Source organism: Colossoma macropomum, unplaced genomic scaffold, assembly GCF_904425465.1.
Source record: "Colossoma macropomum unplaced genomic scaffold, Colossoma_macropomum, whole genome shotgun sequence".
NCBI classification, from domain to species: domain Eukaryota; kingdom Metazoa; phylum Chordata; class Actinopteri; order Characiformes; family Serrasalmidae; genus Colossoma; species Colossoma macropomum.
Genome location: NW_023494795.1, coordinates 32,547,919 through 32,571,180, shown reverse-complemented (window position 1 = coordinate 32,571,180; position 23,262 = coordinate 32,547,919). Strand labels below are relative to the sequence as shown.

General features: G+C 39.4%; 1 protein-coding gene across 2 annotated transcripts in view; it reads left to right on the top strand.

Moving 5' to 3' along the window:
* The first annotated feature begins 540 nt into the window (after positions 1-540).
* The window catches only part of ppp2r5a (protein phosphatase 2, regulatory subunit B', alpha isoform), a 59,526-nt gene continuing 36,804 nt past the window's right edge, over positions 541-23,262 (top strand). Inside the window, exon 1 of one of the 2 annotated variants that reach the window (XM_036582213.1) lies at positions 541-1,296. In XM_036582213.1, coding sequence (XP_036438106.1) covers positions 1,137-1,296 — 160 coding nt within the window. In that variant the 5' untranslated portion in view covers positions 541-1,136. The remainder of the gene's footprint in view (positions 1,297-23,262) is intronic. The other variant, XM_036582214.1, reaches the window with a different exon arrangement.

Below are 23,262 nucleotides of genomic sequence, written 5' to 3'. Positions count from 1 at the left end.
GAGAGGTACATCATAAGGCAAACAGTCCCCAAAGTGACCCCCTTTTTTTAAGATTTACCACAATACATTTTAAAATAAAAGTTTGTTAAACATAAAATATTTGTGGTGTAGTCATAGCGACCCCTGGTTCCTATCAGCACCACTGTAAAGAAATCAGAGTCTCTACAAACAACCATTTCACACCAAACCACTCTGAATGACTGTTACTGACTTTAGCAGGAATTTTGACAAATGGGTGGAATTATAATAATAATTGATTTATATTGACTATATGATGACAATATACTACAACTTTTAGTTTCTATGTTTTTGTTTTTGTTTTTTTTTGCATTAAAATTCCAATTAAAGCAGTTTTACATAAACCGGACCCACTGACTGGCCCCAAGCGTGCAGCTTGAGGAACTCGTCCCAACACGAATCTGATTGGCCGCAGCGTAAGTCGAGCCTACGCGCTGATTGGACGCACCTCCAGTCCCGTCGCCGTGCGCAGCCTATAGCCGGAGTGGTGGGCGGAGCTTCTGCTTCTGTCATTCACTCCACACTGAGCTGCACATTCACCATAAAGGTCAGACTTCAGCGCTTCGGCGGCTGGAAATAAAACTTACTGCGTCGATTGTGCTGCTGCTCTGCGAGCTTGTTAGTCTTCTTTTTTGCCTGTGTTCGTCTAGGCTTGGATTTAGGTCGAGAATAAGCCGCGGAGTAAATCGATAGTTGCATCAACAAGGCTGCAAAATAATAATAATCCCGTTTGGATGAGCTATGCTCCACTGTGGAGGACGCTGGGATGACTTTATGGCTTTTAAATGGGAAAACTCGGCTATGAGGCACTTTACGTTTTGATCATTTGGGCTGACAACCTGTGGATGAGCCTGGAGAAGAAAAAGAAGCCCATCATGGCCACAACTTAAAGCTCTAGACGCCATTAGCTGGGTATTAGTTTTGTATTTGTATTGGGTCCCATGCTTGTCTTAGTTTGGTGGTCACTCTAGTCTGCTCCTATGGGCCTCTAACACCAAAAACCAAGGGCCCCACTTCTTCTTCTTCAACTTCTTGGACAAAATAGGCTCTCCTCTGCATTGATAGGCTTTGCAAGACACCCAGCTGCTGTCTATATCTGTTTATATTTGTGTGTCAAGATGTCGTCTGGGATCTCAGCCACTGAAAAGGTGGATGGATTCACTAGGAAGTCCATGAGAAAGGCTCAGAAGCAGAGGAAAGCCCAGGGATCAGCCCATTTCAGGACACAGGGAGGAAGCCTGAGCCCTGGTGAACTTTCAGCCTTGCCCCAGCTCAGAGGTAAGGGGATAAGATAAGATACTGCACCACATTTGGACCTCAGTTAACCATGCCAAAGCCTACACTCTTATAAATAAAGGTTTCTAGATGGTCATTGATTAGGGCATGCAGTTCTTGGAGAAACCTTTAAACCTTTTTTTGGTATTAAACCTTCTTTAAATTTGAATATCTCATTTAGAAAAATGGTTCTTTGAAAACCTATTCATTCCCGTGTTTTTCAAGGAACCAGAAGTGGTTCTCCCATGGCATCGCTCCAGAGAACTTCTTTGGGACTTTGAACCAGCAAAAGCTATTGTGGTCTGTTGGCCCATAACAGTTAAACATAGATGATCCTTGACCCAAGGATACAACATTTAAAGCTTGTTTTGTTTTTGCTTGACCAGTCAGGCTTGCTGTCAAAGGTATAACATAAGAGAACTGCCAGCTTGTTCAACTCCTTCAGGCCTGGACTAACTTTGCTAAAAATGCTTAGTCTAACCTGCAAAAATACCTAGCCTACCTAAAACCACTCATATAATGCCCACATGTGAAAGAGGCATGTCAAATCCAAAGGTTTCTTCCTCCAGAAGAAGCCCTTCCAGGCCACAACATGCTCTAACTGGGAAATTAGGCACCACTTTCTGGGTATTCTAACTTCTTTGGACCTTCTTTTTGCTCATTATTCATTTTTTGGCCTGAAATACTGGTACTACTAACTATGATAAACACAACCAGTTTAGCTTATTCAGTGTTTTTACAGCTTCTTTCTGATTCTTCAGCTTCCTTTGGGCCTGAACTAGCCATACAAATGTGACTAGTTCATTTTGTTGAATGTTTTTGGACCTTCGTTTTGCTTATTATACTTTTTTGGCCTGAACTAGCACTGCTAACTACTAATAGTTTAGCTTATTCAATGTTTTTACTTCATCTTTCTGCTTTAACTTCTTTGGGCCTGAACTAGCCATACAAACCATGACTAGTTTATTTTGTTGAATGTTTTTAGATCTTCTTTTTGCCTATTGCACTTTTTTTGGCCTAAACTAGCGCTGCTAAACACAACTAGTTTAGCCTGTTCAACATTTTTGGACATTATTTCTGCTTATTCTGCTTATTATGCTTATTAAATCTTTGGATCTGACCTGACCTGGCATGCCATCCTTCCTAGCTTAACTTACAAAATACACTATGTAGCCTACCACAACAAATTCAAAGGTTTCATCCTCCAGAAGAATCCCCTCATGATCCCAACAAACTCTAGCTGGGAAAAATTAGGCACTGTTTTCTGGGTATTTCACCTTGTTCAACTTTTTTGGACCTTCTTTTTGGTTATGCTTTTTTGGCTTGTACTAACACTGCTAATCACAACTAGCTTGTTGTAAGCTTTCAGACATTCTTTCTGTTGTTCAACCTGCTTGGGTTCTTCTAACCACAAGTAGCAAAAGTTGTTCAACATTCTTTGGGCGTTATTTCTGCTTGTTCAACTTCTGGGCCTGAACTAGCCATTCTCCAAACAAGGAGACTGTACATCCTACAAGGACTTGGCTGTGTTTCGTAAAGCAGGATATCTGAGTTTGCCAGATAACTTCAGCCTGAATTGAAGGCTGATGGCTATTAGACATTCCTATTAGACAACCCTCTGTTTTGGTTTAAGTTGTTAGGCTAAAATGCTAATCCTGCTTTGTGAAATACCCCCTGTAGAGCCATATTAGTTAGGACATGTAAACAAGCTGTCTCATCGTGAGGAAAGCCACAGAATATTTAATGCATAATAAAAATGATCCAAAATAAAGCCAGTCTAGCTGCCATGTTGAGGTTATTTAATGCTCAAACTTTTAACAGTTAATGAAATGATCCAGTTTGATTTGTTTGCAGATGCTTAAACGCAGTCAGCCTGGTCAATCCAAAGGTTTACGCTTGTGCCCACCACCCAGAAATCTACCTCACTCTTCATCTAAGTTGTTCCACACTTTCAAGCAGAGCGGGTTTGCTTACTTTGTGAAATTACAGTTCTCAGCTGTAATTGGCACTGCGCAGTCTCCAAATGCATGAACTTTGCCTTGCATTCATGTGGCTGTTGCTGACCAGTGACGATTTCAGATATCTTGAAGCTTGTAGAGTTGTGACTAATGCTTCACTGTGAGTAAAAGTCATTTAAATGGGAGAGAAGGCTTGATATCAAACAAAGAAGGGACGAGGCTGAAGTTGGCTTCTTATTTGAATTTTCCTTCCACCTTAAATGTGCAGTTACATTCTGGTGCCTGTGAAAATTGAAATAAGAAGCTGGTCTCAGCTTCGTAATGAAGGGGTTCATAAGGATTTAGCCACCATCCATTGCTGTCATAGAGCTGGAAGTGGCTCTAAACCGGCCAGTGGTTGTAGCAGGTTTTTAGCAGTAATGGCCTCCATGCCTGTAGGCCTCAATGCATTATGTGCTGTAAAATGGGTTTGGGTGAGTGGGGGGTCGTCAGATAGCCCCTAGCAGTAAGGAGTGGTTAGCATTGCAGTGAAATCTGGTTGAACTACATGACCCCTTGACCGCTATACAGGATCCAACGTTAGGCTTGTTTTGTTTTTGTTTGATTAGTCAGGCCTGCTGTCAGAGTCAGGGCAAAGGATGTAACATAAGGCCTTTTTGAGACATTTCATCTTGTTCAGCTTCTCTAGACATGATTTTAAGAAGCCAAACAAGGGTTGTTCCAATTAATGAATTATACTTGGTTGAAGAAATGATTGATTGAAATATATCTTCTCAGAGAATTGTCAACGATTATTTGGCAGCCTGCATAATTAAAAAGCATTTGTAAATTTTCATGTGGCTCTATTTTTTGCCTGACCGAGACTGAAGGATTTGTAAAATCCTGTGTTTAAAATATGAGAGACCCAGGGGAAGGCAAATATAGAGACTTGTACTGGCCACTCGGGCCACTAAGCTATGAATCTTGTGGTCAGAATAGTGTGTGTGTGTGTGTGTGTGTGTGTGTGTGTGTGTGTGTGTGTGTGTGTGTATCTTGCTGCTGTTGGAACAAATATAATATTAATAATAAATATACACACACACATGGGTGTTTTTAACTGTCATTTGCATTTGATTACTTTATCTCTAGTTATTTATTTTATCATCACATAACGTTGTTTTCTCAAGATATTTATAACAATATCACAACTTAATGAATGTTATCTCTATAAAACAGTTTTTATGTCATGATCAAAATATAAAGACGTCACAATCTCAAAAAAACAGTATTTCGTTTTGCCATGATAAAACATAAATATCACAAGGTTCTGAGAAAACTAATGAAAATGACTTATCACAGAACAACAGAGTGAAAAGTCATGCAAGTCTTGCCATGTGTATTTAAATTAACCAGCATGTTCCAGTTTTGAAACCCAGTCAGATGTTGCTTTAAAATAAGGAAATATTTATTAAAAACTTTACATTAAGAGGACCATTGTTGTGGTGGGCCCTGCCTCCCCCACCTTGTCACCACTCAATGGCAAGGTGCTAATTTCTGCTAGTTTTAGAGCACAGTTTCTACTTATTTATTGAATTTACCATACTGGGGGGGACCTAAACTATACTGAACTAACTTAACCTGTTCGTGTGTGTATGTGTGTAAATATTTAAATATTTCAAGATTTGAAAGGCTTTGAAGGGTTTGTTTATTTAGTTAAGTAAACTTTTATTATTTAGTCCTTTTTAAGACTCTAACCTCTCAATTAATCATCACCATAATCATAAAATCATAAATGACTCAATTACTAATACCAACAATAGTGACAGCTCTAATCAGCTGTTCATGTCGTTCACTTTGGCATATAATAACAGTGATATGGAACTGTTCAACCTCTGCTCACAGATAAATCAGAGTGACGGGGTTTACTGGCCTGACACTCTGCAGACCGCTCCATTTTTTTTTTTTTCCTTCTTTTTTTTCTTCTTTTCTTTCTCTTGTCCTGAGCAATCAGTGTCTCTTATTTTTGGACCACTTGCTTCATACACTGTAAGGCAGAGGTCATGGCAAATCTCATGTGGAAATACAAATGGGATGTTTACAGACTATTCTTTGTCACCTGATTCAATCAAACTGCTTGAAATAGTCAGAATATTATCCAATGTAACTGTACGCCAGCACAGTGGAACTACAATAGAGGGGTTTCCAATAAAGTGAACAGTAATAAATTTATTTCATGTGATATTTATTTTGTACATCTTGTGTATACAGTGCTGTGCAAAAGTCAGAGAACTTTCATTTATTTAATTTCAAGTCAAAAAAAGCTAGCACCATGTTATTCATTTTCAGGAGATATTTCTGAGGAGATTAGATATCAGATAATCCACCTGCATAATGAAGAGAAAAATTCAAAAGTAAATAAATGATAAACAGGAGTTTCTAAAACTGGAGTTTAAAAACTGATTAACCTTTTGACCAGCTGTTCGGCTGTTTGATTGGCAATGAAATAGATGAATGGTGGTCTTTTGCATAGTGCTGTACATATAATGCTTTGAATGTTCAGTTGGGGTTATTTGGTATTTTAGTCTGAGATGCACAAAAATATATTACTAATTATATTAGTTGTTTTAGATACAGTTGCTGCACGTCTTGAAAGTTTGTTGTTATTTTCACTTGTGCTTCTTTTTAAATTTGATTTAAAGGGCCCATATCATGGACAAAAGAATTACCTTTGTTTTTTAAAAATGTTGTTAAATGTTTTCAAAGATATCCTTCATTTCCCAGTACATACATTCCATATATGGAAACTAAGCTGTAAAACAGGCAGTTTAGAATTCATTTGTTTCTGTGATGTCACAAAAACCAACTTATTTATATATATGTGCCTTCAGCGTACAGCAGTTTAGCCCCTGCCCACTCATATTAAAGGTCTAATGTAGGGGTTGGCGACCCAAATGTTGAGAAGAAACATTCAAACAACCTTGGGAGCCACAGCATTTTATGTCCATTTTACCATCTTCGCTGTAAATATGTCTCAGTATGTGCTAATGTTCTAGTATAGGATAAAAAAATGTAATATAAATGAACGCAGACTTACTTTGATCTGCTTTAAGCTTTAGCTCAGCTATAGCCGCTTTTCTCACATCTCCAGCAGGAAACTGGAAAAGTGGAACAGTAAAATGTTGTAAAATGTCTCTCAGCATTCAACTTTTTATGAGGCTGTAGACAGCTTCTCATTCGCCAGAATTTTTCAGTTCCACCTTAAACGGCGCCAGAATGTAACTGCTGCAACATTTAAGGTAGAACAGGAAAATTCGAACAAGAATCTGGCAAATGAGAATCTGGCTTCATCTTCACGACTTTTTAGTGTGACAGTTTCTCGGTGCAGATTAAACGTCCATTCGTCTCCAAATCATTGATGTTCTCTTGGTCTTTTCTTTAGCTACTAGCTAGGTGAGACTGTTGTCTGCGTTGCTATGGTGACTAGCAGTCTGTACGCCAAACTTCAGGGTTAAAGGGTGAATTAGCAGTTATACATTAACTCCAGCGATTTAGACTGTTAATTGTTAAAATTGTGTTAGAACGACCAGCAGAGCTTTATTTGACAGCAAAGGAGGATTATTTTATTTTTACCTAAAAATCAAATTCTGCTGTGGAGCCGCAACAGGGCAGTAAAAGAGCATGCTGCTCTAAGAAGCATCTCAGCTCTAAAACAGGTTTTCTGCTTTTTGAACAAGACAACATATAGTACAGCCAATGAGACATAACAAAACAGTCTGATTGGAAAATGATCAGGTAAATAATGAGTTATGATTGTTTCTGGTTTGGGCCCTTTAAAGCCTGCATATACTGCAAGTCTCTTAACACAGAAGTTATCCTTGCTTATGCTCTAATGGTTTTGGTACAGGCAGTGAGTGGAAAATTGTTCTGATGTTAAATCGTTTCATTAATTCATGCTTCATTTGACGCCTTGCTTGAATGTGGAGAATGTCTGCATATTCAGCTTTAAAGTGATACTTGAAATCAAACTTTCCCGTCTACTCATTGGCTTCTATTATAAGAGGTTTTGAGTCAACAGGTTTTCTGTTCTTTACTAACTTCAGGGAAATGTGTTAAAATGACTGTGGTAATGGAGTTTGTGTTACAGATACAGCAGATAGAGATTAGATTGAAGCTTTGAGATTTTAGCGCACAGTTCTTTGTGTTTGGGGAAGCCCCTGGCACTGCAGCTGGACGAGTAAACATGACCGTAGTGGACGGCTGACAGATCAATCACTCAGGAAAGTGTCTTACGTAACGCACAAGGCTGTGTGTGCATGTGTGTGTATGTTGTGTTGGACATCAGAACATTGATTTGGGGAATAAGGGATTAGCTCCATGCAATCTGGATTACATAATCTCACCACAGTACCTGTCATTAAAATACACTGTACAAAAGGTCAGTTTAGGTGTGGTTACATTACACTGTCAGTTTTGTTTTATATATTGCTTAACGTAACTAAAAATGGACACTACAAAGTTTTTATATGTTTTGTTTGATAATTTAATTTTTTGGGAACCTCAAGAGATGAGTGATAAGTTAAAAGATTGATGATTAAATGATGAACAGTTTATTTTAAATAGAAAATGCAGAGTGTTTGTGCAGCTTATTCGATTCCCTGGTATTGCTGGGGTGTTTCTAAAGGGTTGCCATGGTAATTTAATTGGTTGCTAGGTTGTTTTTAGGGTATTTTAGGTGATTGTTGGTATGTGCTGACTATGATATCCTTCATAGTTGCAGTGGTGTTGCCATTTAGTTGCTAAGGTGTTCCAGGTAGTTGTGATAGTGTCTGTGGTGGTTGCTAGGGCCTTGCTATGTGGTTGCTATGATATTGGAGGTGATTGCTGATATTGGAGTGGTTACTGTAGTATCTCGCATGTTTGCTGTGGTGTTCCAGGGGATTGCTAGGTGGCAGCTTTGGTGTCTGTGGTGGTTGCTGGGGTGTTGCTGTGTGGTTCCCATGATACTGGAGGCGAATGCTAGGCTATTGCTGACATGGTGTTGCTGTGGACTTTGGTTAAATCTACAGTTGTCCAGTTATTGCTGTCAATCATTAAATACATGTAGATGTATCTGCTGTCTGGCTGTGAATCCTGCTCTTGCAGCCAGCATAAGGGGTCTGTAAGTGAAGAGCTAAAGCCCACCGCTGCTTGAGCAAGCGACTCTCAAGGTCACAGACACTGTATCAAGTTTTTACTAACAGTAAGTTCAGCCAAGTGCATTTCAGCCTGTAAAAGCCCAGCTGCTCTTTTCAGTGTTCTTAGAGGACTCTCTGGACGCTCTCTGCTGCTCTACAGCCCGGCTTTAGTAAACTGTAGCAGTGTAAGTCTCTGACTGTGCCACGATTCCATTGTGATTCCTTGCAAAACATTTCAAAACATCATTAAATTTCACATTTCACTGTAGTTAATTTTGTTGGATTCAGGAAAGAATCCAGCACAAAATAGCATTTGTTATTCACAGTATTAAATTACATCATTAAGAAGACCACGTCGCCATGTTGGCAGGCAAGCTGTAACTCTGACTGTGCTCTGATAGAGTACTGCAGCTACAACCTTGCAAGTAGATAAAAACCAAGCAAAACAGATCAGAATGACCAAGAAAAAGATGAAAAGATATGTAGACGCTTTAGATGCTTCTCCAGGAAACACTACAAGGTGAAGATTAGCTTGATTGGTGGACTGGATCCGTGTAGCCTGCACGTATAGCCTCCAGAGTTCGGAATGTTCCCGTGTCTGATATTTTATAAAAACTAATAAAAGTGGCCATGAATGCTCTTAAATAATAAACTCATACAAATATTTAAACTGAAGTCAACTTCTTATTCGCCAGCTTCTCATTTGAATATTTTGTTCCACTTTAAATGGTGCTGCAGTTACACTAAGGCACCTTAAACATAGAACAAATTGCAAAAGTTGACAACACCGGCTTACTTCCATAAATGCATCAATTTACCTCCATAAATGCTTTTTAATCAACAAGTACCTTAAACTTTCTCTTGGAGGTTACTGAGCAGCTAACGAGCAGCACAGCAGAGCAGCTGTTGAACGTGTCTCACCAGCTGATCTAATGCCGCGTCCCAAACCACACACCTGTACTTCACCTACTACTCTAATGAGAGCACTTCTAATGGTATATGTGCTATTTTTGCATACTATTTAGTGTGCTAGTATGCGGTTTGGAACGGGGTGCTGGTAACGCAGCAGGAAATCTTAGCCATTTAGATTTCAGCTTTCATTTGTTAGCACTACAGCAACAAATCAAACAAAATCAAGACAAATATATCAATTAATATGCTTTAAAAATAAGATTTATTTAATTTATTTAAATTTATTTAGTTATTTTTAAAAATACACTAATGTAACTGGAGGAACAGCGTACACAGTAGTGGATACCCTAAATATTAGGGGTGGGGGGAAAAAATCCATTCTTAGATGCATTGCGATGCGGACGTGGACGATTCTGAATCGATTCATAAATGTCAAAAATCAATTTTCGAAATATTTATTTATAATGTTGACGGAACGCAAAGGGCGGAACTTGGAAGTGGGGAAGTGCAGCGCCCGGACAGTCTGTGGCGGCACATAACAAAAACACCACTGGACGAGCAAGAAATCCGACCGGCTCCCTCTGCATTAAAGCCAGGTTAGGTCAGGAGTCACAACTAAATGTTAAGAAGAGACATTTTGACCTTTCAACAAAAATCTAACCACCTTGGGAGCCACAACATTTAATGTCCAGTGTGTCTCAGTATGTGATAATGTCCTAGAATGGACTAAACAATATAAATGAAAACGCAGATTTACTCTGCTCTGCTTTAAGCTTTAGCTCAGCTATAGCCGCTTTCCTCCCATCTCCGCCAGAAAACTTTTCCTCAAAAGTTGAATAGTTTCTTGTAAAATGTCTCTCAGCGTTTTACGAGGCTGAAGTCGCTTCTCACTCGCCAGCTTCTTGCTGAACTTTCCCGTTCCACCTTAAATTCTGACTGAGGCGCCGAACGTAAATGCGGCACCATTTAAGGTGGAACGGGGAAATTAGAAAGAGAAGCGACTTCATCTTCGCAACTTTTTAGTCTCTTGTTGCACGTATTTTTACGTGCAACAATTTAACGTATCTGGAAACCAACTACGTTGCTTATAAATGCGAATAAGTCCGTTCGTCTCCCAGTGTTCGTCTGTCTTTCTCTTCTCTTTTTTCATTCGCTGCTAACCTCGTTGCTAGGTGACCTGCAGGCTGCACGCCAATTCTCAGTCGTCTCAAAGATATTTTACTGACCCCCCCACCACCCGCTACCACGAGACCAAAACCGAAGTTATAAAATCACTAAAGAAAACAGGCAGGACGGCTATAATGTGCTGCGTGGTCATCCATCACCACTGGATCTTATTTCACCGTAACAGCGCATTTTATCGCAGATGAGTGGCAGCAGCATCACCAAACAAGAGCAGTGAATGAGAGCCTTCTAGTTCACTTGCCACATCACTTCCATTTGTTTCATTGATAAAAGATATTGGACGTAAATGCATTACGGATCATTACAAATACTTAGCTTTAAGAGTACCAAGTCCTCAGACAGTAAGAAAATAGAAATCATGTATAGAAAAAAAAGATGCATCAAGATGCATCAATAATCGTTTTATAATCGCATCGCAGCCTCTGAATCGTAATCTAATCGAATCGTGAGGTGCCTAGAGATTCCCACCACTAATAAATATAATATTGTTAGAACAAAACATCATATCTCCAAAATGATCAGTTCATCAACCTACGTTGAGGGTGACCCTAGTTTACAGTGTAGCCAAGTCTGTACAGAAAGTAGGGACTGATGAAATGGGAGTAATGAAAAAAATACAGTGTAAATACATATCAGTTGTTAAAATGAAAAAATCATAAAGTTTAAGAGTAAAAAAAAATCAATCAGTTCAGAGTAAACCGATAAAATAACTAATGAAATAACATAAATGACAAATCAAAATCATATTAAAGATATAATAATAATAAAATAAAGGAATGGAAAATATACAACAATAACTAAGCAGTAACGAAAAAGCTCCAAAACGTATTAACTTCCATTATTCTACAATAAAATAAAATTGGTGTTTCTGGACCCATACACATATACAGTTGAATGCAAAAGTTTGGGACAAATGTTGGTTTTCTAAGTGAAAATGTTAACACATCCTCTATAGAGAACACACTTCCACACATTTTAATGCACAGTTACTGTTTATTTGCTGAATTCAACATATTTGGGGAAAAAATAAATCATAAAATGTGGCCTGTGTAAAAGTAATGGCACATTCGATATGTTAAGTTGTTTTATAAACAAACCCGTAGCATTATCCCTCCTCTACCAAACTTTAGACCTGGCACAATGCAGTCAGGCAGGTAACGTTTTCCTGGCAAACCCAAACTGTTCCATCAGTCTGTCAGATAGAGAAGCAGACACGCGCGCACACACACACACACACACACACACACACACACACAGACGTGTGTGTGTGTGTATGTATGTGTGTATGTATGTATGTGTGTGTGTGTGTATATATATATATATATATATATATACACACACACACACACACGTCAGTGCATGCATTACTGACTATTATTATAATTCAGTTTATAAACTGATTGGGCCTTCAGATTGATGCATTTTTCCCTCCTCTGCAGTCTGTAAAGGCCCCGCTGCTGTTTGTAGTGTTCCTGTAGTAGTCACCAAATGGTCCCTGCTGTCTCAGTGCTCAGCGTTAGTAAACAGTGTTTCAGAGGCTTTTTTGCTGTCTGCTTTAATGGCTGTTTGAGGTAGAATCATTATTTCTGACTCCGGCGTTACGGAGGGAGTACGTTCACGCACAGCGGATCAGTCCTGTAGCGTGAAAGTGTGTTTATTTCCTCAGATGTGCCAGAGATGCCAACATCATGACTCACCGGGAGACAGGCCATGTTGCCACGGCAACCGGAAGCCCAGGGCGCTAATGGCAACTCTCAGCCGGTTGACTGACAGGCTGCTGCTGCCTGTGACTCATCTTCAGTCTGTGTGTGAGCGTGCACGAGAGTGTGTGCTCCTTCAGGAATGTTTTCTGAAACTTTTCACTATTTTCAGATTAGACAGGTTTGGTGTCTGATGTTTGCCTCTTTGTTTACCACTGAGACTATGAGGCTAAGGTAGTTAACAAGTAATGGAAGTTTATACCCCACCAGTTAGCATCATGCTAACTGCATGCTTATAGCTGCGTTCATGAGACTTTTTTGTATCTAATTAAGATGTGATGCTGGTTTGCTGTGGGTGAGATATGGCAAAAAACATAAATAACATCATAAAACTTAGACACTTTCATGATGCATGATTTGCATCACAATGTTTAGTTTTCCTAAAGATTGATAAGTTGGAACGAGGAAAAAGAATCATTAATGCCACATTTAACCCTCTGGGGTCCACAAACTCGCCCACGCGTCATATTCGATGTTCCTATATCCGTTTCTTTCTTTTTATAATAATACAGCACAGAAATACAGTTCAAACATTTATGAATCTGTAGAGTCGCCCTTTCCTTTCCATCTTATCACGAGATTGTACGTGAGAGTTATGAGGCTATGAAGAGGGGCTGAGATACACGTCATCTGCCTCTCATCGTGTGGAACTGACCAGTGGACACTCAGGAAATCACGAAGGACTGACCCAGCACACTGGAAACCCTTCATTCTTCATTCAGTCCACATTGGAGACTCATGTGAAATGGCGTGCAGAGAGTTTACAGCTGCTAAAGTTGCTGCAGCGGTTTTAGAAAGTAGTGATGAAGATAACAGAGCATTTTGATATGAAACATAAGAGTATCATGTTATATACAAGAGCCTTTAAGAGAGAATTTAAGTCGATGTTCACAAATCAAGAAAATGCCCTCAGACCTCAGAGGGTTAAAAAAAAAATACTAGCAAATACCTACATAAACCTTTTATAACCACAGACAGAATCCTACATAAACCTTTATGAAGGACTACTTTACCAGTTGTCAGTTGTATTGGTGGCTGTTTTGGCAATTTTGATGTCATTTCACCTCAGCAAGTGTTTTGCCAGCTAACGTTTATTGGAGTAAGTAAATAATTGTCTGTATAGGTTTACATCATTAAAGGCTGGTGTAGGTGTAGATTTTGAACGCTGTCCTTCAGTAAAACATTAGCAAAAATGATGCAATGATTATTATTCAACATTTGACACTACTCTCCGCTCTAAATCCATTTAAACTCGATCAATTCTGCTCTCTTTATGAACCACGCCGTTGATCTGTGTTGGTACTGATGTCCATAATAGACTCAGAGAAGCCCATTGTGGTTGAAATGTGACAATAACAATAAATATCATGTTTCCAGCTCTAAAACTTGAAACTGGGAATTTTGGGCCAGTGCCTATAACCAATATTTTTCATGTACATATCTGCTGATGCTGATACATAAACATTTATAAAATGTAGAAATTGAGATTGGATCCCTCTGGATATATAAATATAAATAAAACATTTATTTATGTAAGGTTACAAATGCAGTAAAATGAATAAAATGCAGATAATTTAGTGCAGTAACACTAAAGCAATGATGAGACGTTTTGGAGGCCAAAGAGCTCTCACTGGTGAGCTGAGCCGACCAATCTGACTCGCTCAAAAGAGCCTGAATGCCCATCACAATGAGCTGACAGTAGTGATTAGTTTCTCCCCTGTGTTTTATTTCAGTATCACTGTGACTGACTGAAGCCCCACCCCATGCTGTCTCCTATTGGCCGACGTATGTGTACATCAGAGTGCATTTCACGCATTGCCATGCGTTTGTGACACACGTGTCTCAAACTGTGTGGAGTTGTTAAGTGATCTCTAATAGACTTGCCTGTGTGGCTTCTGACACTGTATATGTGCTGTATGACATTCTGTTATTTATACAAATGGACGAAAGCGTGGACGAGTGTCTGACAGTGAGTGAGCTAGCAAACTGGAGAATGAATACATCAATAAATGAACGTGTTTCATAATATCAAAGAGTCTGAGTTGTCTTTTATGTTGAAGGCCTCTTCATTCAAATGAGTGTTTTTCAGTGTAGGCTGTGCAGGTGAACTGGGTCGTGTGTGTGTGTGTGTGTGTGTTACTGTATTTAGTCTTTTGTGAGGACGGCATGTCCTCATGATAGAAAAACATTAGCATTTTATAGCTGTCAGGCTGATCCCCAGAGTATTAAAGTTTCAAAATGTAATGTTCACTCCCCAGTCCATACAGTCCATATATGGAAACTAAGCTACAAGTTTGTGTGTATATATATATACAAATTTCTGCCCTGCTAGATCTGCCTCAGTCAGCTATAAATGCTATTATTGTGACATTAAAGCGTCTAGGAGCAACAACAGCTCAGCCCGTAGTGGTAGATCACGCAAACTCACCGAGCGGGGCCTCCGAGTGCTGAAGTGCTTATTTCTTTAGAGTTACAAATGCAGGATAATATTTGCTAACTGCAGGCCTAAATCATCACATACTTGCCTCAAACCACGTGGAATTGTTCAGTAATTTCTGATAAACTTGATTATGTGGTTTCACTCACTGTTATCTATAAACATGGACAAAAATCTAGCAAATCTCGATCCATTCACAGTTTTTCCTAGCTGAGGTTTTAGTGTCTGTTTCTTTAAGTTAACAATGTTGGCATTTTTAAGTCACTTGAAGCCCCTGTACTGTTTACAAAACGATATACCACATAAATCTACATGCTAGTCATTACTGCAAACATATTTAGTGGGACTGTAAGCTACAGATTAAACAAAGTCAAAGAAAGCATGTAGAAAAGTGTTTTTCAAGCACTGCATTATGATATCACATTCCCAAGGCCTTTTCTTCAGTTATGTTAGCTGTACAACTGTAAATAGTAACACACTCAGACCTGCATTGCTGGGTTATGTTAGCAGTGTGCGACTGCAAATGGTAATGCACGTAGGCCAGTATTGCTGGGTTATGTTAGCAGTGTGCGACTGCAAATGGTAATGCACGTAGGCCAGTATTGCTGGGTTATGTTAGCAGTGTGCGACTGCAAATGGTAATGCACGTAGGCCAGTATTGCTGGGTTATGTTAGCATTTTGCTGTTGTAAATGGAAATGCTTGCAAGCCAGCATTGCTAGGTTATTTTGGCAGTGTGCTTTTGCAAATGGTAACACACAAGCCAGAATTGCTAGGTTTGTTAGCGCTGTGCTGTTGTAAATGGTAATTCTGCAGGCCTTTGTTGCTGGGTTATGTTAACAGTGTGCTATTGTAAATGGTAATGCATTTAGGCTTGCATTGCTGGGTTATGTTAGCAGTGTGAGATTGCAAATGGTATTGCACGCAGGCCCATGATGCTGGGTTTATGTTAGGAGTCTGTGACTGCAAAAGGTCACGCACTCAGGCACGTATTGCTGGGTTATCTGAACTGCCAACGTTTGTAAACAGTAAGATACGTAGGCTTGTATTGCTGGGCTTTGTTAGCAGTGTGCTATTGTAATTGGTAACACACACAGGCCCGTATTGCTGAGTTATGTTAGCGGTGTGCTATTGTAATTGGTAACACACACAGGCCCGTATTGCTGGATTATTTTGGCAGTGTGCTATTGTAATTGGTAACACACACAGGCCCATATTGCTGGATTATTTTGGCAGTGTGCTATTGTAATTGGTAACACACACAGGCCCGTATTGCTGAGTTATGTTAGCGGTGTGCTATTGTAATTGGTAACACACACAGGCCCGTATTGCTGAGTTATGTTAGCGGTGTGCTATTGTAATTGGTAACACACACAGGCCCATATTGCTGGATTATTTTGGCAGTGTGCTATTGTAATTGGTAACACACACAGGCCCGTATTGCTGGATTATTTTGGCAGTGTGCTATTGTAATTGGTAACACACACAGGCCCGTATTGCTGGATTATTTTGGCAGTGTGCTATTGTAATTGGTAACACACACAGGCACGTATTGCTGAGTTATGTTAGCAGTGTGCTATTGTAAATGGTAACACACACAGGCACGTATTGCTGAGATATGTTAGCGGTGTGCTATTGTAAATGGTAACACACACAGGCCCGTATTGCTGAGTTATGTTAGCGGTGTGCTATTGTAAATGGTAACACACACAGGCACGTATTGCTGAGTTATGTTAGCGGTGTGCTATTGTAAATGGTAACACACACAGGCACGTATTGCTGAGTTATGTTAGCGGTGTGCTATTGTAATTGGTAACACACACAGGTATGTATTGCTGAGTTATGTTAGCGGTGTGCTATTGTAATTGGTAACACACACAGGCCCGTATTGCTGGATTATTTTGGCAGTGTGCTATTGTAATTGGTAACACACACAGGCCCGTATTGCTGAGTTATGTTAGCGGTGTGCTATTGTAATTGGTAACACACACAGGCCCGTATTGCTGGATTATTTTGGCAGTGTGCTATTGTAATTGGTAACACACACAGGCACGTATTGCTGAGTTATGTTAGCGGTGTGCTATTGTAATTGGTAACACACACAGGCCCATATTGCTGGATTATTTTGGCAGTGTGCTATTGTAATTGGTAACACACACAGGCCCGTATTGCTGAGTTATGTTAGCGGTGTGCTATTGTAATTGGTAACACACACAGGCCCATATTGCTGGATTATTTTGGCAGTGTGCTATTGTAATTGGTAACACACACAGGCCCGTATTGCTGGATTATTTTGGCAGTGTGCTATTGTAATTGGTAACACACACAGGCCCGTATTGCTGGATTATTTTGGCAGTGTGCTATTGTAATTGGTAACACACACAGGCACGTATTGCTGAGATATGTTAGCGGTGTGCTATTGTAATTGGTAACACACACAGGCCCATATTGCTGGATTATTTTGGCAGTGTGCTATTGTAATTGGTAACACACACAGGCCCGTATTGCTGAGTTATGTTAGCGGTGTGCTATTGTAATTGGTAACACACACAGGCCCATATTGCTGGATTATTTTGGCAGTGTGCTATTGTAATTGGTAACACACACAGGCCCGTATTGCTGGATTATTTTGGCAGTGTGCTATTGTAATTGGTAACACACACAGGCCCATATTGCTGGATTATTTTGGCAGTGTGCTATTGTAATTGGTAACACACACAGGCCCGTATTGCTGGATTATTTTGGCAGTGTGCTATTGTAATTGGTAACACACACAGGCCCATATTGCTGGATTATTTTGGCAGTGTGCTATTGTAATTGGTAACACACACAGGCCCGTATTGCTGGATTATTTTGGCAGTGTGCTATTGTAATTGGTAACACACACAGGCCCGTATTGCTGGATTATTTTGGCAGTGTGCTATTGTAATTGGTAACACACACAGGCCCGTATTGCTGGATTATTTTGGCAGTGTGCTATTGTAATTGGTAACACACACAGGCACGTATTGCTGAGTTATGTTAGCGGTGTGCTATTGTAATTGGTAACACACACAGGCACGTATTGCTGAGTTATGTTAGCGGTGTGCTATTGTAATTGGTAACACACACAGGCACGTATTGCTGAGTTATGTTAGCGGTGTGCTATTGTAAATGGTAACACACACAGGCACGTATTGCTGAGTTATGTTAGCGGTGTGCTATTGTAAATGGTAACACACACAGGCACGTATTGCTGAGTTATGTTAGCAGTGTGCTATTGTAATTGGTAACACACACAGGTACGTATTGCTGAGTTATGTTAGCGGTGTGCTATTGTAAATGGTAACACACACAGGTACGTATTGCTGAGTTATGTTAGCAGTGTGCTATTGTAATTGGTAACACACACAGGCACGTATTGCTGAGTTATGTTAGCAGTGTGCTATTGTAAATGGTAACACACACAGGTACGTATTGCTGAGTTATGTTAGCGGTGTGCTATTGTAATTGGTAACACACACAGGCCCGTATTGCTGAGATATGTTAGCGGTGTGCTATTGTAATTGGTAACACACACAGGCCCGTATTGCTGAGATATGTTAGCGGTGTGCTATTGTAATTGGTAACACACACAGGCCCGTATTGCTGAGATATGTTAGCGGTGTGCTATTGTAAATGGAAACGCATGCAGACCTGCATTGTTGGACTATGTTAGCGGTTTGCTATTGTAAAATGTAGCGCATGCAGGCCTGTGTTGCTGGGTTATGTTAGCAGTGTTGTCTCTGGTTACGGTGGTTGCTGTGCTCAGCTGAAGGCCTGCAGCCGTTTATGGGGTGTTGAAGATTTGTTATTGGAAACCAGGCTGTGAGGACGCAGAGCAGGTTACGCTCACTGTTTTACTCTGCCACACGTGAGGTGCTCAGCTTCTCAGGCACTTCACTGACCACGCTTTCAGACAAACTGTTGCTGAGCTCTAACAAGAGAAAAGTTCAAGATGCATCAAAGTATAGCTCAGTAAAAAAATCACGTCCCCAAATGACGTTGATCGGCCAAGCCATGCTTGGTGTCAGACAAGTAATACAAGCTTGTAACCCACCAATTATCATACTAGCTACGTGTCTAAATCACACACTAAAGCACTCACCTTAAACTGTGTGGTTCAGTAATCTCTATTAGACTTGATTATGTTGTTTCTGTGTGACACACTGTTATCTATAAACATGGATTAAAGTACATCACGTGCTTCAAAACAGCAGCAGCCAGATTACAGCTTGAATTTTGTCTGTACTTTTGTCTGTTTTGTAGAATAACAATGTCACATAGTGAGGAAAGTGTATGATTTTTGGAGACACAGCTAACACAGTGTTAATTGGTGGGGTTTAAGCTTTCATTACATATTAGCAACAGTTTATAAAAAAACATGGTTCTTCAAGGGTTCTTTAGTAAAAGGAATGACCAAGAGTTCTATATAGAACCATTTCATGCTTAAATGATGCTCTGTATGGTGAAATGGATCTGTATGGAGAATGTGTTGTATGTGTTGGATTCTATAAAGCACCAAAAGGGTTTTTCTATTATAATTTCAAGCTTGTAACAGTAGAATAACCCTTTTTTGTGCTATACAGAATCATATACAACAAATTCTCCTTCTATCCGAAGAAGAATTTCACCATGCAAAGAAACTTTTAAGCAGGGAAATGCCTCTATATATAACTTATCGTTCTAAATAGAACCATTCCCTTTACAAAAGAACCCTTAAAGACATCTTTATTAGCCTCATATCTCCAGTGAAAAACTAAAGAACTTCAGACACCAAAAGGTGACTAAGAAGGTTTAAGAAACTACCGATTTGATAGTTACTTTGTGTTTTTACACTCATCTAAACACATTTAAACGTGCTTGAGTATTTTCTTTGATTTGTTGGTAAAATGGTTTATTTCTGTAGACTGCATTATTTTTATTCTACTTTTTATTATCTGTATCCATAGTTTTTAAATATTTCATAACGTGGTGCTGCTGGATCTTTTTGGTCTTTTACAACTTACAAAAAAAAATCTATATTTTGTACTGTAAAAATATCTTGGAAGTTTTGAAATATTATTATATTTTTCCCAGATTATATTTTTGCTATTTACACCTTCACTGTATATGTGCTGACTAATGCCATGTCAATGCTCAGCCATTTCTGAAATAAAATGCCATCATGTCCAGCGTGATCTCACATGCAGTAACATGTAATGGCTATGAAAATTTCACATGAAAGATCATACTTTTTTGCACACTGTTGCCCACAACTGCTTTGTTTAACAAAACTACAGACACAGTTCAGGCTACACACTGGCTGCTACTGCTTTTTTTAGCTATACAACGTGCTTATGGCAATAATGCAGTAATCTTCCCACAGTTGAAGTGAATCTGAAATCAAAACTGACCTTCCCTGCCTATTTTTTTATTTCGCTTGTCATATTAAGCTTGATTCATCATATATATTTTAAGGCAACGTGACCTTTGCCCTGCCTCCAAAACATCTTCTGATTTTTGATTGCCCCCGCCCACTGGAGCATGGTGATGTAATAACATTAACCAATAATACTGGCCTCTCCTCTGAATGCATATTTATGCCACCGTGAAGCAAAACTAACTAGTCTTTAGTGCATTTAATAGCAAAATGACCATCTGAATGACACTAGCATGATACAACGTTCATCATTTCTACTGTAAATCTGTCACACTGGTTCCTGTTACCTCAGTATGTGTGTATGTGTTGAAGGTCGTAGCAGGTTTGTCAGTATTAAATAACGACTCTGCTTTTCCGTCTCTGTGCCTGTATGCCTGATGGGTAAATCTGATTGATAAAGCTTCTGTATTTATCAGAGCACAGACTGGACATATTGATTTTGGCTGATCTTGTGGAGATGCTGCACGCTAATCTAAACTGACCTCTAACCCAGTACAGCCTTAATGGTCACAACCACTTCACTGTTTGCTCTTTCTATCTGTCAATCTGTCCTCCTATACGTCTATCATCCATCTATTTATCAAGCCGTCCATCCATTTATTTATCTTTCTAACCATTTATCCGTGATCCATCCACTCCTCTGTCTGTCTGTACATTACTATTCATCTCTCTGTCTCTTTGTCTGTCTGTCTCTCTTTGTCACTGTCTGTCTGTCGGTCTGTCTGTCTATCTGTCCATCCACTCATTTATTCATCTATCCATCCACCAGTCCATTCCATCATTCACCCGTCTAAACATCCGTCTGTCCTTCTATCCACTCGTCTATCTATGCCCCACCTGTAAAAATGCTCAATCCATCTATTGATCCACTCATCAATCCACCCGTCTGTGCATTTATGATCCAAAAATCTTTCCATGTGTCTGCCTGTCTGCTTATCTGTTCATTTATCCATCCATCTATCCCCCATCTATTTATTTAAGCACTGATCATCATTCAGCTCCTATCTATCGCTATATCTGAGACCGTCCGTATGTCATTCATAACTGTATCTGTTTATCTATTAATTTATCCAGCCATCGATCTGTCTTTCTATCAATATATCTATCCATCTTATCACTCTCTGTGCGTCTGTCTGTCCATCACTTTATCCATCTGTTCATGTATCTAACCATCTTTCCATCTAAGTTACTCTGTAACTGTAGTGAGACTTTAGCCAATCTATTGTTCAAAGCTCAGGCTGAAACTCTTTTTGCCCAAAACTGGTTTAAACACCTGAAAGGTTTGTAATTTTCTTTCCTAGTTGTTTTATTATTTTGTGATCCAGTGTCATCCAGAGGAGAATAGGTTCCTCTTTTGAGGTTTGGTTTCTCACATTTGGTACTTCCTCTTGTTCTTGTAAAGCTGACAGTAACTTATGTAAAAAGCACTATAGAGAGATACAGAATCTGAACTGAATTGAATTGGATTGAGTGCAACAAGGGCAAAAAATGTGTGGCCTTTAGCTTTATATCCAAGATAGCACGGTCACTAATGTTTTTGAAAAACTGACAAAGAACATGTTTATTTGTATGATAAAAAGCTTTTGTGCAGCTGTGCGTCCCCAAGCATTTGGCAGAATGTACAGTCTTTTTGTCTGAGCTTCGAAACTTGAGTAAAAGATGCAACAAATGTTTTCTAGAGTGAACTCTGATAAAGACCTGGAACAGAATGGCCACATCGCACCAAACACTGTACTTTGTCACAGTATATTTTGTTGCTTTTGGCGCACGGCGGAGCAGCCAGTCATCCAGCTGACTGAACATTACCCACTGGCTCAGCGTCCTGCTGTGGCCAAAATGGAAAGGGTTTATATAACACTGAGCCAGCCTGTGACGCTGGCAGAATGATGGCCTAAAGACAAACAGGGTTATGAATAAGAATATTGATCAGCATGATCAATGAGAGTCCACAGGCCTGAATCTAATATGCCCACACTGATTAGTTCCAGTGCTAGAACCTGTGGTCAGAACGGTGCTGGATTCTATTTATAGACATCTGAGAATTAATTTAGCACTTTTACAGCCTATAAAGGTCCATCTGTTTTATTTCAGTTAAATTTTACTGGTGTAGCTCTTTTTATAACCAAAGCACACAGCAAATTTACAACAGTCTGGGCCGCCGTGAGCAAAGCAAGCCTGACAGCTTCCTGGGAAGAAACAGAGGTGATGTGTATAATAGTAAACAGGTGCTGTGGACAGATGGCGACACAGGTGCAGAGATATTTGGAGATGTTTGTTGGAAAAGACTCGTATTACAGGCGTATTATGAAGCTTTTTTGCCAAATACGACAAGCATCCCTGTTACTCAAAGAAGATACTTTGAGATGTGCAGTCATGCATTCATTCTTACAGACTACTTTATTTATACTTCAGTCAGTAGATAACTTACAGGGCACGTGATTTCCAGTGCAGGCAGAGATACACATATAATATTGTGTGGGTGTGAGATTAGTAAGAATAAAAAAGGTTGATTATTATTGAAGTGATACAATGGAAGAAACTTTCACCTAGTCTTTGTCCTCTAGAGTTTCACAAACACTGGACTGTGGCTCTTATACCTTCAGCTGTGTGCAAATGTGTGTTTACGGATCATTTACACAATTGTTTCATAGTCAGATTTGAAAACACATTTCAGACATTTAACTTTCTTAGACTTTAGACAAAAATCATTTTGCTTTGAGTCACTACCAAAACAGTCATTACTGAAACATTTTCAAGTTTCAGCAATGTTATGGTTGTTTTGGTAGTGACAATTTCAGCTAATTTTGACCAAAACTCGGTACACGACTAGCAAACGCAGCTTTACACATTTACTTCAAAACAGTGGGATCTAATTCCTCACCATGTGGCCATGAGGGACAGGGATGCAGTCTCACTTCCTGCTTTAAAATGCAGGGGTGGCTAAAATAAAGCCCCGCCTACAGACTAAAATTCTGTTTCAGTAGTGACATAAAAATGTGAGACAGCATTTTTTAACGTAAAAATTAAACTCATGATAAATCTTAACCTTCTAACTAAAGATGTTTTTACAAACAGTGTTAAAAAAATACAAAAAATGTAAGTATGATTTTCACAAGTGGAAATTT